Genomic DNA, 15,783 nt, shown 5'->3' with positions numbered 1-15,783 from the left:
CTGTCCTAGGGATTGGCTATGTATCCAGGAGCATCCATGGGATCACTGCTTAACAGAAAATATCTGCCACTTCACCAGTATGTGGCAACTAATTGGGACCAGTGTTCCCGCTAAGCTGAGTCTGTGTGATTTGTCAACAAAAATTTGGCTGAGACTGCAGCAAAATATGCCTTCCAATAAACCACTTAATTCATATCAATTTGAAGTTTGTGTCTTCCTTCTGACAGTCACTTACCCACTGGGGTTGCCAACCTCCAGGTGGTGGCTGGAGATTTCCTGGCATTACAATTTATTTCCAGGCGACAGAGATCAGACAGAGATCAGTTCACCTGGAGAAAATGGCACTTTTGGCCAGTGAACTCTATGGCATTATACCCCATTTTGGCCAGTGAACTCTATGGCATTATACCCCATTATACCCCACACCCAAATCTTCAGCTATTTCCCAACCCAGAGCTGGCAACTGTAGCAAGAACCCACAGGAACAGAGGCCTCCTGCTTAAGGGGACCAAATTAATAGAGAAAAGGTTGATACCCTCTTTAGTGGTGGGAGGAATGGATTAGATAAAAGACAGAGAAAAGTGTGCTGAAATAACTTAGTTCCATAATAATCAGTAGTAATAATAATATACTGGAGAAATAAAATATAGCTGATCCATGTTGGATAGTCCCATGATTGCCTCTTTGTCTGAAGGCCCTATAAAAACGGAACAGTTGGGAAGTGGTTATTTTTAAAAGGGACAGAAATCATTCTGAACAAGCACGTAATATGAAATATAAATAAAATCAATGACTATTTATTTCACCCATTTCCAGAGCAGTGTTTCCTGCACAGTATTTGGGGAGGGACCGTAGAATCAAATGAGAAAATGCTTTCTGGTTCTAATTATCTGGGGTTTGCAAGGACATTAATTTACAATTATGTTGTGCTAAACATAATTCAGGGATTTTTTTGCATAGCATGCTCGGTGTCTCTTTCATTTACAGTCATGATTTGTTGCCAAGTGGGTGAGACATAAGAGAAGGTTTCACAATCACAAGACATATGTTTGTTACAGAAGAGAGCTGGGATATTAGAGGAGAGCAGGCAAGAGTTTACTCTGCCTACTAGCTAATGGGGTATGGGGGGGGGTATGTGGGTTTGCAGAGGAAAAGCCTTCTTTGGAAGAACCGTGCCCACCAGCTTCCTTCCTCACCACATAAACCTCGTGCCAGCCAGATCCACTTCAGCATTGCTGATGGGTCTGAGAGTTTGCCACAGCCGTGGGTGGCGCTCTCTCTCTAATGCTTGTTTGTCAAGGTCACCCATGGTGTCTGTGGGTGGTTCTGACCGCACAAGGTAACGGCTGAACATTGAACAACCACAGCCCTTCTTTTCATACCCAGGAGGACTGCGCTACCAGCTGTTAACATGTGAGAGGAAAAATACAACACATTCCTGGGACAAAAAGACAGATTTGATTTCTGGCTGGCATTACTGATAGCTGGAGATACCACGCCCTTTGTATAAGGAACTCTGAACAGCTGCCAGTGTTGTCGGGGAAGTAATCATTAATGCTAACAGCTGTTCTTAAAAGAGAACCCGACCATCCCAACTGGAACTACAAATCTGTTAAAACACTAGGTCCTACTGTAAAGGCTAGGTTTGAACAGACAGAGTCCAGCTGGAGTAAAAGATCCAAAAAAATCCTAATTAGTTCTAATTCACAAGGCACCATTTACTTGGTATGTGCTGTAGAAAAGAGCAAGAGTCCAGTAGCACCTTAGGACTCTTGCTCTTTTCTACTGCTACGAACAGACGAACGCGGCTACCCGTCTTGGTATGCGCAGTTAGAAATTTACCAGTCAAGATCCAATCCAAACAATGGCTTCTCATAAATCTAGTTAATGGTCTTCCTCAAAATTTGTTGGTGCTTGGAAACCGGAGCTGTTGGTTATTCTGGGCTCCCACTTTCTAGTTACGTTTCCCCAGGCAATAAGAGGGGCAGCAGTAGGGTTGCCAACCCCCCCCCGGTTTGCCAGGGGTCCCCCGTTTTTTGGGGGGGTTCTACCCGTCGCCGGCCAGATGGCTGGCGGGGGAAGCCCCACCCCCAACACCCCCAGCCACCGTGTTTCCTCCCAAGCCTGATCTCCGCAAGCTTACAGGGAAATGCCAACTTCGTGCTCTTAAAAGGGAAACATGGCTGCTCTTAAAGGGGAAACGCCGGCTCCTGCATTTAAAAGGAAAACGCTGGCTCCTTTAAGTGCAGGGAACTGCCGTTTCTGGAGATCTGGCGCACGGGCGGGTGGGGGGTGGCGGACGTCCCCAACGTGATGTCATCACGTCGGGGATGCCCCGCCCCCTCCAGGAACGCCCCCAAAGTCCCCCGCTGGGGGTGGAAGATGGACTTGGCAACCCTAAGCAGCAGGGGGAGAGTCACTGCAATTTTTTGTACCTGTTCTCTTCCAACCAGAACAGTTAGCCCATCTTTCCACTGAATGCGATCATCCTGATGGGTGCTCCTGTTAGAGTTGCCAGGTCTTACCATGGCTGCAGCAGGGGACTTTGGGGGGGCATTATGGGGGAGGGTGGCGACATCGCATGACATCCCCAGTGCAATGATGTCATCTGGAAGTGACGTCATCACACCAGTGACATTGAGTGGGGGACGCTCTGGTATTTGGTCAAACTCCATGGTTTTTTCAGCCTCAAGACCATAGTCTGCCCCAATACCAGAGTGTTTCTGCACGACACCCCCGTGTGTGATGACATCACTTCCGGGGGACATCATTGCGCCAGGGATGTTGCACAGCAGCATCTCTGTTTGTGGGGTGAGGTTTCCCCCACCAACCAGTTGGCTGGTGGCAGGCTGAAGCTCCAAAAATCATGGGGTTCCCTGGCACAGCCGGGGGTATGGCAACCCTAGTTCCTGAACACAGAATTTCCATCTACCTTCTGCCATCCACTGCACTTTCCTGCTAGATTGGGTGGACTTTCTGATTTTGAACAAGCATAGGCCTCTGTGAGCTATTTTATTCTCAGGGACTATGACTATCACCTGCTAGGTAGAAGCAGAAGATTTGCTTGCCCACAGAGAGGGGAAGACTTAGAGGCAGATGCCTATGTTTGTCCATTCACCCCCCTGTAATAGGAAGCCAGTCTGAAATGGGAGAGAAGCAACGTTGTTTGTTCATGCTGGTAGGCAGGCAGAGTTGCAAAGACAAGGGAATTGGAGGGGGGGGAGGAAGAGGCTGAAGGCTTTCCACCCATGGTAAACAGTAAACACATACATGAAAGAGAAAGAGAGAACTCAGTGATGATAAAGGATCAGATACTGAATGCAAACGAGAACCTTTGATTTAGGATCTGAGGCCTCTTGGACACCTTTATTGCATTAAAAAGCAGCAGGGGACTCAATACACGAGTCCTCCCAGTCATCTGTGAAGTGTATGTGTGGGGTATATTTAAAGAAACATAGCATATGGGCAAGGGGACTAACCTTGCTTTCCTCCACCTTACCTTGTTTTGCTCCGGTGTTTCAAGCCTATTGCTTCCTGGAAAGATTCCAGTAAGGGAAATCAGCAAGGCTGGGAGAAGAAAATGTAAAAAAAAAAAACCAAAACAAACCTGAGTGCAGTAAAGTAAGATATATGACAGAGCATCAGGGGTCATTTTGTAGTCAGGAACCGAGGCCTGCAGAGCATAAGTTAGATCTCTTTAGCAATTCATTCCATTTTGGCAAAACAACCATCAGCCCCCAGCAGGTTCCCCATCCTCCACTGGAGATCCTGGAAAAGGAAGAAAAAAGCTCACTCATACCAGGCATAGGGTCAGGAAGCAATTTTTCTCCAGGCCAGTTTGGCTGGAGATCCTGGAGGTTTTTTGTCATCTTCTGGGAGAGGTATTTGTGAATGTCTGGCCATGTGCAGGGGGTTGGACTAGATGACCCTGGAGGTACCTTCCAACCCGATGATTCTATTATTCTAAATCATGCCTGTCTATCTTCCCCCCCCAAGTATTAACTTTAGTTGCCTCTAGAACAGGGTCACTTTCTGCTACCTGCCTGATATTTCAGAGGGTAGCTGTCTCTCAATGTTTCACCTCAAATTGGGAGAGGGGATGATGTTACACCTTGAAAAATGTTTTTCCGTTTTGGTTACTGGCAGCGACTGTCAGAGTGATTTCCTGATATGAATAGCTGTGTGAAAATGGCAACGGTGGGGTACTTGAGGGAAACGATATGGGCAGGGAGCTACAAAAATGCACACCTTCCCTTCCGCATAGCATGCAAAGGCACTTTGAAGACCATCTTTCAAAAAAGATGGTCTCAAATCAGGTTTGGAACAGACTGCAGTAAAGCAGGGGAAACAACAGATGCAGGACAAATAGAGGATGACATCACGCGAGTGCTACCAAGATCACACATGGGTCTAGGATCCCCGGGTGATTCTCACAAGTGGTAACAACACTATTCAATAATTGGTCATTCATGATCAATAAAAGCAACTGAATTCTGTTAAGTTGACAAGCCCTCGAGGCAGTTAGCTTGAAGTACTGAGCACCACGCTGGATATATAATGCCTCTTTGCAAACACATAATGGGTTTTGACTAGAACGTTCCTAAAACTATCTCGTAGTCGTACTTTACATGCCTCATTAAACACACTTTCCATGCATCGTTTCTTTTCCCGTCACCTGGATCTTTCTTGCCGTGATGCTGCCGTCCATTCCTTTTTATCCTGTACTTTCTTTGCCAGTCTGGTCTTTCCTTCCCAGTTCCTTGCCCAGCCATGGAGCTTTGAACAGCTGCTCTTTCCTCGTGGCATAAACACTCTCCAGTTCTCCTCCGCTTCAGCTCCTTCTTTATGCTTCCAGATTGGGCACAGGATACGCCAGCTGTACAGCGCGATATGTTCCTGTCAGCTATAGACGTTTTTCTTTATCATCCTCCAGAATAGCAACTGCTTCCTATAACACTGGTTTATGATTAAATGGAATTGTGAAACTTGCCTGCAAGAGAGACAATGATTCTGTGTAATGATCCTGCCACAAGCTGCATTTGGGACTTAACCAGGTAGTGTTAACTTCCTGTTCTTTTGAATCTGTGTAGCCAAGCTTCGAAGGGAAGATTCCACATGTATTTATGCATATCAGGACCTTCTTGCTTGTGGCATTGAAACTTTGGAACTCCCCGCAGAGGGAGATCCATCCTTTTTTGTTGGCTTTTGCCAGCAGGTGAAGACTTTCCAGATTTGGTTGGTGTTCCCTCATTAACTCTTATTAGCCCTCCTTCCCTGTCTGTATGTGGATAGCAAAGGCTAGCCCGAACTGGGAAGCTAAGCAGGGTTGGTCCTGCTAGCATCTGGATGGGCAACCTCCAAGGAATACCAGGGTTGTGACCACTGAAACATCTTGCCTTAAAAACAAGTTTTTAAACCTAGTGCTGCATAATGCTAAAAGAGCTAGAGCTTCTAGCTGCCAGACAATCTTAGGATCTCCTGGCTATACCACACACACTGCCATACTATAATTATAATAATTACTGTACGTTTATATGTTTTTGTTTTAAATGTTTTATATATATATCTTTGTATTTTAAATGCTGTTTTAATTTTGAAATGTTCCCTGCCTTGGTGACCCTGAACTGGGGGAAAGGTGGCATAGAAATGTTTTAATTAATAAAATGTTCTCTGCCCCAATCACATGTAAAGTGAGATCTGGGGGACTTTTCCTCAGAAAAGTAGCTGGAATTAAACCTTCCTCTTCCCCTGTATTCAGTTAAGTCTTTAATCTTTACATTTGAAGCATTTTTATGAAACCTTTATCTTTTATGAATAAATAAATAAATCCCACTGAGCTGTGGCCTCTCAAGTCTCTGGATAGGAGGCATATAATAAACATTTAGGTGGCTTTGGGTGATGTAACAAAATATCTATTTTATCTATGCCTTTATTGCATTTTCATCCCACCCTTCCTCCACAGAGCTCAGGGTTCTACATAGTTCCACCCTCCACCATTTTACCCTCATGTGAGGTAATTAGTAGGTTAGACAGAGGGAGGGAGGGGGGCCAAAGGGGCTGGCTAGCATCAACTAGTGAGCTTCGTGACTTTATAGGCAAATTAAACTTGGGTCTCCAGTTTTGTAACCACTGCACTGACCCTTGTGCTTGTGTCAATGCACAGAAGGATCCTCAGGACAGCTTAGCTCAACACTGATGACGTGTGTAACCCCCTAACTCTAAATACCTTGTTTAATTGGCCAGTGGAGTGGGACTGGAGGGAACATTTGTACACAGGCCCAACTTTCTGACTAGCCAAGATCTACCCCTCCCTGCTTTCCACCTACCCTAAAATAACGACCAGAAAGAAGAAAACTCAGCTTTCATTCACTGAAAACAGCTTGAAGACTGTCCCAGCAAGGGGCTTTCAAGAAGTACTAGGAACACTTAAATTTTGGATCAGCTAGAAATAATGCAGAAACAGTGATGTTCCAGCCTTCCATTTCCTGATGCACTCATTTAGCCTCCCCCCATTGTTTCACCATTCCCAGGAACATGATGGGAGTAAAAGTGAACGATTATAAAAAAAAAAAATGGTACACCCTCTTCCACATGCAGAACTGCCAACTATGGCAGAAAGGCAACTTACGAGGTCAAACCAATATTTCCATTTTAAGCATCTGTACACTCCCCTTCCCCAGTATATCTGTTTGTGCTTAGAACAGCCTTTTGATGTTTATTATTTAGCTATCTATACCCTGACTGTTCCCTGGAAGGCCAGATAATGAAACTGAAGCTAAAATACTTTGGCCACCAAATGAGAAGGGAGCAGTCACTGGAGAAGACCCTGATGCTGGGATAGATTGAAGGTCAAAGAAGACGGGGACGGCAAAGGATGAGATGGTTAGACAGTGTCATCGATGCAACGAACATGAAGTTGAGCAAACTTCAGAGTATGGCAGAAGACAGGAGGGCCTGGTGGGATCTGGTCCATGGGGTCGCGAAGAGTCGGACTCGACTGTGCGACTGAACAACAACATCTATACCCTGGCTTTCCTCCCCAATAGGAACCAAAGTGGCTTACAACATTGTTTCCCCCTCCATTTTATCTTCACAGCCATTCTGTGAGGCAGGTTATACTGAGAGCGAGTGACTGACCCCAGGTCACCCAGCAGGTTTCCACGGCAGAGTGGGGATCTGAACCTGGGTCTTCCAGATCTTGGTCTTACTGCTACACTACACTGTCTCTCAGAAATTGGAAACATGGGCTTTTGACTCACTGTTCCCACAACTCAGCTGCTCCATTTATTGCTGTCTGGAAGGATGCAGAGGGGAAGCTATTGCTTAGTGGAACACCAAATGCAGTGAGAGTTCATTCTCTTTTCATTCACATATTTTGGCTGCTGAATTTCAGGACTGTTTAGATACAGTCAGGGGCACGAACGGTTAATCTCAGATGGTACCAAGGTCACTCAGGAGTAGGGGGTCTGAGGGAACTGGCCATTAGGTGGAAACCCAGTGGGGTGCAGTGGTTAGTGTTGGACTAGGACCTCGGAGACCCACCTTAAAGTCCCCAACTCTGCCATGGAAACTTTTGGGGTGACCTTGGACCATTGGCATGTTCTCAGCCTGACATATCTCGCAGGGTTGTTTTGTAGATAAAATGGAGACGAGAAAGGCAGAGTATATCTGAATAAAATAAATAGGTAGAAAGCTATGCAAGCACATGACCCCCTCCCCAGTGGATTTTGTCACACAGCTTTACACACAGCTCCTTGGGAAATGGAGAAGGAAGATGGAACTACCCGTTTTTGAAATACATAAGCTCTATCCACTTGACTGTGTAATTTGTCAAAGCTTGTCAGTGCTAATTTCTACAGGAGGTTACACGGAACGGTAAGAGACAGGGCCGCTATACCAAGGGATTTCAGAAAAACTGACAGCAACTAATTTGCATTATTTGCTAAATCACTTATAACAAAATGAATAATCTGTCACTTTAGTTTGTCTGCATGACTCAGTGAACACAGAGGTAAGCAGAGGAACGTTTGGGAACAAGAACGGACAGTATGGCTGTCAGGATCCTAGCAAGGTAATCTGCTGGTGCAGATAGAAGCTCTGTGCTAAACAGCCACTTTGATGGCTCACTTCTTTAGCTACGTATTGGCAAAAGCAGGGGACTGTGCTGTCTCAGTTGAATTGGTACTGAAAGCAAGGCAACGGGAGAACAGTCATGAAGCTCAGCCAAATTTTGCCAATCCGCTACAACTTACCTTATTGTTTTCCTTGGTTAGTAATATGATGTGCCAGACTGATGGCAGCAAGATCATGCCCAGGGACAGAAGGTTTAACTCAACAGGTTCCCAAACTTATTTGGCCTACCACCCCCTTTCCAGCGCCCCCCTGGACATCTATTTTCAAGAAGTGGTCAAAAAGATGCAGTTTGTGGATCTGCACCTGGATCGTTCCAGCACACCTGGATCATTCCAGCACACCTGGATCGTTCCAGTGCACCCCTCAGGGGGCAGTATTGCCCACTTTGGGAACCAGTAGTACTGAATGTTTCACCAGGGTGAGGTCCAGGATGCAATACCTCATTGTCCTGGAACTTATGCAAAGGACTGATCTATATAGAATTACACGTGCTTAAGATCATTGGGGGGGGGGGAAGCAGCATGGTGTAGACCAATCTCGTCAGATTTCAGAAGCTAAGCGGGGTCACCACTGGGAAAGGAGACCAACAAGGACGATGCTGCAGAGGAAGGCACTGGCAGGCCACCTCCGCTTCTCACTTGCCTTGAAAGCCGCTTGCTGGGGGTGCCCTACATCAGGTGCAACTTGATGGCATTTTACACACACGAAGGATCACTGGCTTGGATCCTGCAGAAAACTTCTGCTGTGTGTGAGTTTGACCGGTTCTCCCCTCCTGACACAGTACCCTTGCCCCCCCCCCCATTAATGGCACTTTCGGCTCCTGTGGGAGCAGGGAGGCAAGGAAGTCTCATTCCGCTGAGGGAAATCCCTTCCATCACCAGAGGTTTAATGTGGGCTCCAAACCATTCATTTCAATGGATTTAGGCATTTATAACTCTTCCTATAATTGGGCTGTAAGGTGCAGATCTATGCATTTATCTGGGATTCAGCCTCAAAGGCAACGTACTCCCCAAGTAAACGTGTACAGGATTGAGGTGTTAATCTCAAAACAATTGCGCTGTAAAGTGCAGATCTATGAATTTATCTGGGATTCAGCCTCAAAGTAAATTTACTCCCCAAGTAAATGTGTACAGGATTGAGGTGTTAATCTCAAAATGATAATTTTTTTGGGGGGGGGGGTTACGCTGGAAAAAAATGTAGCAAGACTTCATAAGGTTCTAAGGCAACACTTTAATAAATTAATAGGCATGCCCAATAAAAATACAAAATGACAATTTAAAAACAATCACAAACCCATCCTCAGTCGTTCGGTGTCGCCCTCTTCAACCAGAGCCATGAGAAAAGGCATTACCTAAAAAGTGGCAATCGAAATAATTTTTGGCACAAGAAAATGTACTACCAAAACCCCCCAAGAGGTTACAGAACCTAAGATGAAATTATCCTGCAGAGTAGGAAAGAGAATGATACACAGTGGATGAACAGCTAGAGGCTCTGCTTCACCGCAGTCTTCTTCCCTCTCTGAAACCTATACAGAACATAAAAAACGAATCCACAACAGAGTTACACTGTGAAACATGCCAAAGTACAACCACAGACTACTCCAGAGCACAGATGCAGTGCTGTTCTTGTGTTGTCCTTTGTAGCAGAAGCCACGCCAAAGTGGGACAGCGAGGAGCAGATCATACAAGCTCGAGTTTCCTGTACCCTGAAGAAACACCAAAACTACTAGGGCAGGAAAGCAGAGGATGTCTTTAACTTTTCCCCAGCATTGTCTGGAATGGAGCCACAGAAGCAACGCCATTAAGCATCTTCCATACAACAACACCTCACACTAAGGAATTCAGCTACACCAGCTGGCTCAATTACTTCCAAATATTCCTTCATCATCCCCGGAAACTTTTTTTTTTGCCAATGTCCATTTTTTAAAACCACTCTCGTGCACGCACCACCTCACAAACAAGTAGTTCAAAATAAAATATCTTCGTTCTTTATAAGCATCTCCACCACAAGTCTCTGGTAACGGATGTCGTTCAAGGCAGCCATGGCGTCCAGCTCTGGCGCTCGCATAAGCGTCGGTCCAAACACAATGCCGAGGTTTTCTGCATTCATGAGATTCTCCTTTTCATGAAGCGTTACCCTGTAACAAAGGTGGTTACGGTTGAAATCAGGAATATGGTTAGCAACTCCCTTGATCCCGTGAACACAGAAATGAAAACTCGAGATGTTCAAGTCAAAGTCAGTTTCGAACAAGTGAATTGTCATGGCTTCCTGAAAAGAATCCGGCAGTCTTTTGCTTGGTGAGGCTGCTGAGAAGATAGTGTTAGGGATCCTCAACCCCAAACTACCATTCCCAGGGTTGCTTAGATGGGAATGGTGGCCACCAAGGCTTGAGGAAAGGCTGCTCTGTAAAGCAGTAGCCATAAGGTGGATTGAGGGTGAAGCTGAGGTTGTCACCAAGGTAGTTAAACCCCATGTTGTCACCTTACAAAGTTCCTTTTAACTTGAACTTTTGAACTATAGCCCTATTCAGGCATTCTTTGTTACAAGTTGACTTTCTTCCAGTCAGCTTTAGTCTGGCCTTCTTGCCACACTCTGGTTTGGAGTTTACTGTTCCTTCGCTCAGCCAGTCTGACTCTCACTGAGCTGAACAAACAGTTTTCAGATGTCAGCCTCTCACCACCATTCTGTCAGCTCCCACTTGTGGTTCTTAGAGAGAGGTGGAACCTAACCCGTCCATCACAGGGTGAGGTGGCAAAACAAGAGGTGGTAGTTGGAGATCTGTTATAGGAAAATGAAGAATTAAGGCTCAGCTCACATTAATTTGAGGAGAGACTGTGGCTCTGTGACAGGGTTGAATTCCACGTTCAGTCCCTAATATCTCCAGATTCAGAGGGAGCACACTTCTGGAACCCAGTACTAGGAGACAGCCTCAGGAGACGGCCTAGGCCTCTATGCTTCTATGGCAAGTGTTTGGCCACTGTGTAAAACAGAAGGCTGGACTAGGTGGACCACTAGTCTAGTCCTGCAGGGCTCTTCTCATGGTCTCCTCCAATTAAAAATCACAACTTCCTGGTGTTGGGAAAGATCTCTCCCTGCCTGACTATTTTAGAGCGGCTGTCTCTCAGAGTAGAGAATACTGATTTGTAGAGACCAATGGTCTGACTTAGGCTAACATAGCTTTCCTGTGATCACATATTGCACCATATTTATTTCTGTTTAAATTTTAAGAAGTATTTAAAAGTTTTGGTATCACCAACAAGTGCCGAGATAACTGGCTGCCTGCCTTTAAGCAGTTTGGGCGCATCATCCCTTAGTTAATTATGGGCTAAGAAAGTGGGGTGCAGTGCTTAGAGTGTCAGACTAGAAGCTGGAGACCCAACTTCAAATCCCCTCTCTGCCATGAATTTCACTGAGGGACCTTGGTCCAGTCACTCTCTCTAAGCCTAATCTACCTCACAAGTTTGTAGTTGTGAGGATGATGATGAAGAAGAAGACTTGGTTTTATATCCTGCCCTTCACTATTCGAAGGAGTCTCAGAGTGGCTTACAATTCCTTTCCCTTCCTCTCCCCACAACAGACACCCTGTGAGGTAGGTGGGGATGAGAAAGCTCTGAGAGAACTGTGACTGACCCAAGGTCACCCAACTGGCTGCATGTGGAGGCGTGGGGAATCAAACCCGGTTCTCCAGATTAGAGTCTGCTGCTCTTAACCACTATACCACACCTGGCTCTCTGGGGAAAACAACCCAACATATGCTGTTTTGAGTCATACAGAGGAAGAACAGGATTAAAATGTACTAAATTAAATACATATTATGAATTATCTGGGCATGTTGTTATTGCTTAGTTTACGCCACCCCACAGGGTTGTTGAGAGGTTATATGCCATTACAGATCCTGTAGGCTGCAGATACTTAAGGGAATGTGGCCATGTGCCTCTACTCTTCCCAATTTGCTCTATTCATCAGATAAACAATAAAATGTAATATGATGGCTCTGGATAGCAAATAATTGTGCCACCTAAGGAAACTTCAGCTAAAAATACCACATATAGTTGAGAAATGTTTATTGTAACAGATGTACACATTTAAATGAAGAAGGAGAAGAAGAGGAGGAGATTGGAGTTATACCCCGCCCTTCACTCGGCGTCTCAGAGCGGTTTACAAACTCCTTTCCCTTCCCCTCCCCACAACAGACACCTTATGAGGTAGGTGGGGCTGAGAGAGCTCTTTTGAGGACTGCTCTTGAGAGAACAGCTCTGAAAGAATTTATGACTGATCCAAGGTCACACCAGCAGCTGCATGTGGAAGAGTGGGGAATCAAACCCTGTTCTCCCAGATTAGAGTCCATGCACTTAACCACTACACCAAACTGGATTTATACCCTGCCCTTCACTACCTGAAGGAGCCTCAGAATGGCTTACAATCTCCTTTCCCTTCCCCTCCCCGCAACAGACACCTTATGAGGTAGGTGGGGCCAAGAGAGCTCGTTTGAGGACAGCTCTTGAGAGAACAGCTCTGAAAGAACTTATGACTGATCCAAGGTCACACCAGCAGCTGCATGTGGAAGAGTGTATAATTAAACCTGGTTTTCAAGGCAAGTGAGAAGCAGTGGTGGTTTGCCACTGCCTTTCTCTGCACAGTCTTCCCTGGCAGTCCCCTCATTCAAGTACCGACATGGCTGAGCTTCCAAGATCTGACAAGATAGGGCCATCCCATCACATCCAACATTGCTATATTTCACTAGTGATACATCAAGAATGACTCTCTCCTTTCTCCAGCTGCTGTTTCAAGGGAACAACCTACACACTACTGTCTTGAGAAGCTTTCCTTTCCTTTATGGCAATTAATTATCTCTCTCATTAGAACAGATTTCCATTTGTAAATTAGTTTGTGAGCAGATTATTTTTTTTTTTAAAGGGTCTAACATGCATTACTGATTTATAACTGGAAATAAATCTCTTTCTGGATACGCATAATGGATTAAATATCCACTGCTGGGTAACTGATGAATTGTAAAAACAAAACATGAAAATTATTTCCCCCCATTAAGGCATGATTCTGTCTCCTGTGTGAAGTAAAACCCTTTCAGATATTTGCAGTGCAGTTAAGAGCTGCGAGTCAGTGGAAGTTGTCTGGAAGGCGTCCAAGCTCAGCAGCTTCTATTTATAGAGACTCCAAATATACTAATTTGCTGGCTGACCAAACAAAATGGAAAACAAGAACTCCATTAACGGTTCCCTCGCCACAACAGCTCTTAGTAAGCCTGCTGATAAAAAGATAAAAGTCGCCATTAGGTTGGGCATGTGAAGTGAATCTGGCGAAGGGAGCTTTGACTCCAGATCGTTACAGGTAACCTTAAAAACCTTGACAATGGTGGTGTGACTGCAAACCACAGGATTTACTGGGGCCAGAGAGAAAGTGTCCCTCTGCAATAAGCCATCTCTTCTAGTTTAGCTGACCCAAGTCAAACAAAACCTGTCTTAAGCTTATGTAAAAGTTGGTTGAAGTTACACATGCGCATGCACACACACACACGCAAGTCAGTTTGATGTTCCTAAGTCCCATACCTTTTTAAATGTGCCATGAGATACCGTAACGTTTCACAGTGTGCTGGCGGCAGCAGTTTCAGTGCTTCATGAAGTATTTCCAGCTGTTCGTCAGGATCTGTGATTTCTGAAACAGGATCACCGCATTTAAGCTTAAATTAACAAAAGACTCTTCTGAAGTGCAAGGGACTGCATTCCATTTTTTTTTTGTCAATGGAGTTCAATTGTTATTTATTTGTTATTTAAAGCACTTATAATGTACCACTGGAAAAGAGCAAGAGTCCAGTATCATCTTAAGACTAACAAAATTTGTGGTAGGGTATGAGATTTCGCGAGTCACTCACTTCTTCAGATGCAGCAGGGACTCACAAAAGCTCATACCCTGCCTCAAATTTTGTTAGTCTTTTTAGCTGCTACTGGACTTTTGCTCTTTTCTAGTACTAAAGACAAACACAATCTAGCTTGATAATGTACCACTGTATAATATATTGCGGTAGCTACTTTTGTATCCAACTCCTGCTTTAAACAACGTGGTGTTTCGAATTGAGTAGGCAGCTTTCTTTTTGTTTTAATCTTAAGGCTAGAATTCTATAGTCATTTCAGTGCCACTGATGGAATTCTGCAAGATGACTGGCTGTCCTACACGCGTTGTCTTCAAGCACTGGTAGTAATAGCCTCTCTGACAAAGACGTGTATTTATATGGAATAGGACTCAGCATCGCACATTCCATAACTGAAAAGATGTTTTCTCCTGACTTGAAAAGCGACAGCATGGCAAACCACTTTGCATGTTACCCGTTATCCCCTTAAATTGCAAGTAAATAAAACATATGGGAAAATTTAGCAACATAAAGCACTAATCGGAAAAACAAAAACTTCTTCTGGGGGGAAAAATGTAAAACTCACTTGCAGACTCCATAAACTTTGGGTAGGCATCATATGTGATGAGAGGAATCGGCAAATCCCTGAAGTACAGTTTAAGTGCACCTGTGATAATATTGATATCTTCATATATATTCACAGAAATGTCTGCTTTTTCCCCATCTGTGCAGGAAAAAAAGGGAGGGGGGAAAGGAAGAATGCAGAAAGATAGGCTAGTAGCAAATGTGAAAAGTTAAAGCACCATATTTTAAGATCCAATGCCGCCATAGTCGGTACATACGATACATATACAGGATCACATACTGGTTAATATGGGATTGCCATTGGCACACTGCCATTTGTCTTCCCTCTACCCCATATTGTGCTGTTTTCCCTCAAAAAGCACAACATGGGAATGTCACGGTAAACTTATTAGTAAAAACTGAATGGAATAACAGGAGGCTGGAAGGCAGGAAAGGGGACAAAGGGTCCCCCCCGTCCTCAATGGCAAACTTCACTCCTGGGGAAAAACACACACAGGCTTAGGCAGTTATGCTTCTTGAACGACTCCTGCGCCTCCCAAGGTGAGGCGGAAGTAATAACTAAAAACAAAATCTTCATGTCGTTTTCTGTGTGTGGAGATTTTTGCGTAGTGAACTCCTTCCTTTCACCACCCTTAAAAAGACACCTGCTTACCTCCCCACTGCTGTATGGAGGGCTTTCCCCTGCTGCACGGCGGGGGACTGAGTTCTTATTCAAGGATTCCTAAATAATCATGTTCTTTATAAGCCTGTGGCGAGTATTTCTGATATGCTAACATGCTATTCAAGACAAAGACCCCCATGCTGACATTGCTGAAAGATTCCTCCATCGTTATTTTCCTTAAGGAAAAGTGTTGTGTCTGCTGACTGCCACAAGGGCCCAGCAAACACTCCAGAGCTTGACTCTGGAGTAACAATAGGGACTAGGCTCCTGGTCTCTCCACTGGGGGACCAATGGGACCGTGGCGGGAGATTTAAACCCACCAACGGGACCTAGGGGTGTGTCCCCGGGTATGTATATAGTTGGCCAGTCGGCCGTTTGTCTTTGTTGTATACCAGTAAACCATGCTGATCGCTACATCGGTCCCAGTGGTTTCGACACGCGTTCAACCCACTACACAATAAAAAGTTATAAAGACTCTGGAATTTTTCATGTTATAAAGGCCTTTTTCAAACTAAAAAAAAAACAAAAAAAACCACAC

General features: G+C 44.9%; 1 protein-coding gene across 1 annotated transcript in view; it reads right to left on the bottom strand.

The window, feature by feature from the left end:
* Positions 1-9,446: 9,446 nt before the first annotated feature.
* CHN1 (chimerin 1) overlaps positions 9,447-15,783 on the bottom strand; it is a 40,641-nt gene continuing 34,304 nt past the window's right edge. The window contains exons 5-7 of the mRNA XM_015426643.1: positions 14,586-14,723; positions 13,701-13,806; positions 9,447-10,270 (exon numbers count right to left, since the gene is read on the bottom strand). Coding sequence (XP_015282129.1) covers positions 10,099-10,270; positions 13,701-13,806; positions 14,586-14,723 — 416 coding nt within the window. The 3' untranslated portion in view covers positions 9,447-10,098. The remainder of the gene's footprint in view (positions 10,271-13,700; positions 13,807-14,585; positions 14,724-15,783) is intronic.

Source organism: Gekko japonicus, unplaced genomic scaffold (genome assembly GCF_001447785.1).
Source record: "Gekko japonicus isolate JY-2015 unplaced genomic scaffold, Gekko_japonicus_V1.1 scaffold2078, whole genome shotgun sequence".
Lineage (NCBI taxonomy): Eukaryota > Metazoa > Chordata > Lepidosauria > Squamata > Gekkonidae > Gekko > Gekko japonicus.
This window is presented reverse-complemented; position numbering and strand designations above follow the sequence as displayed.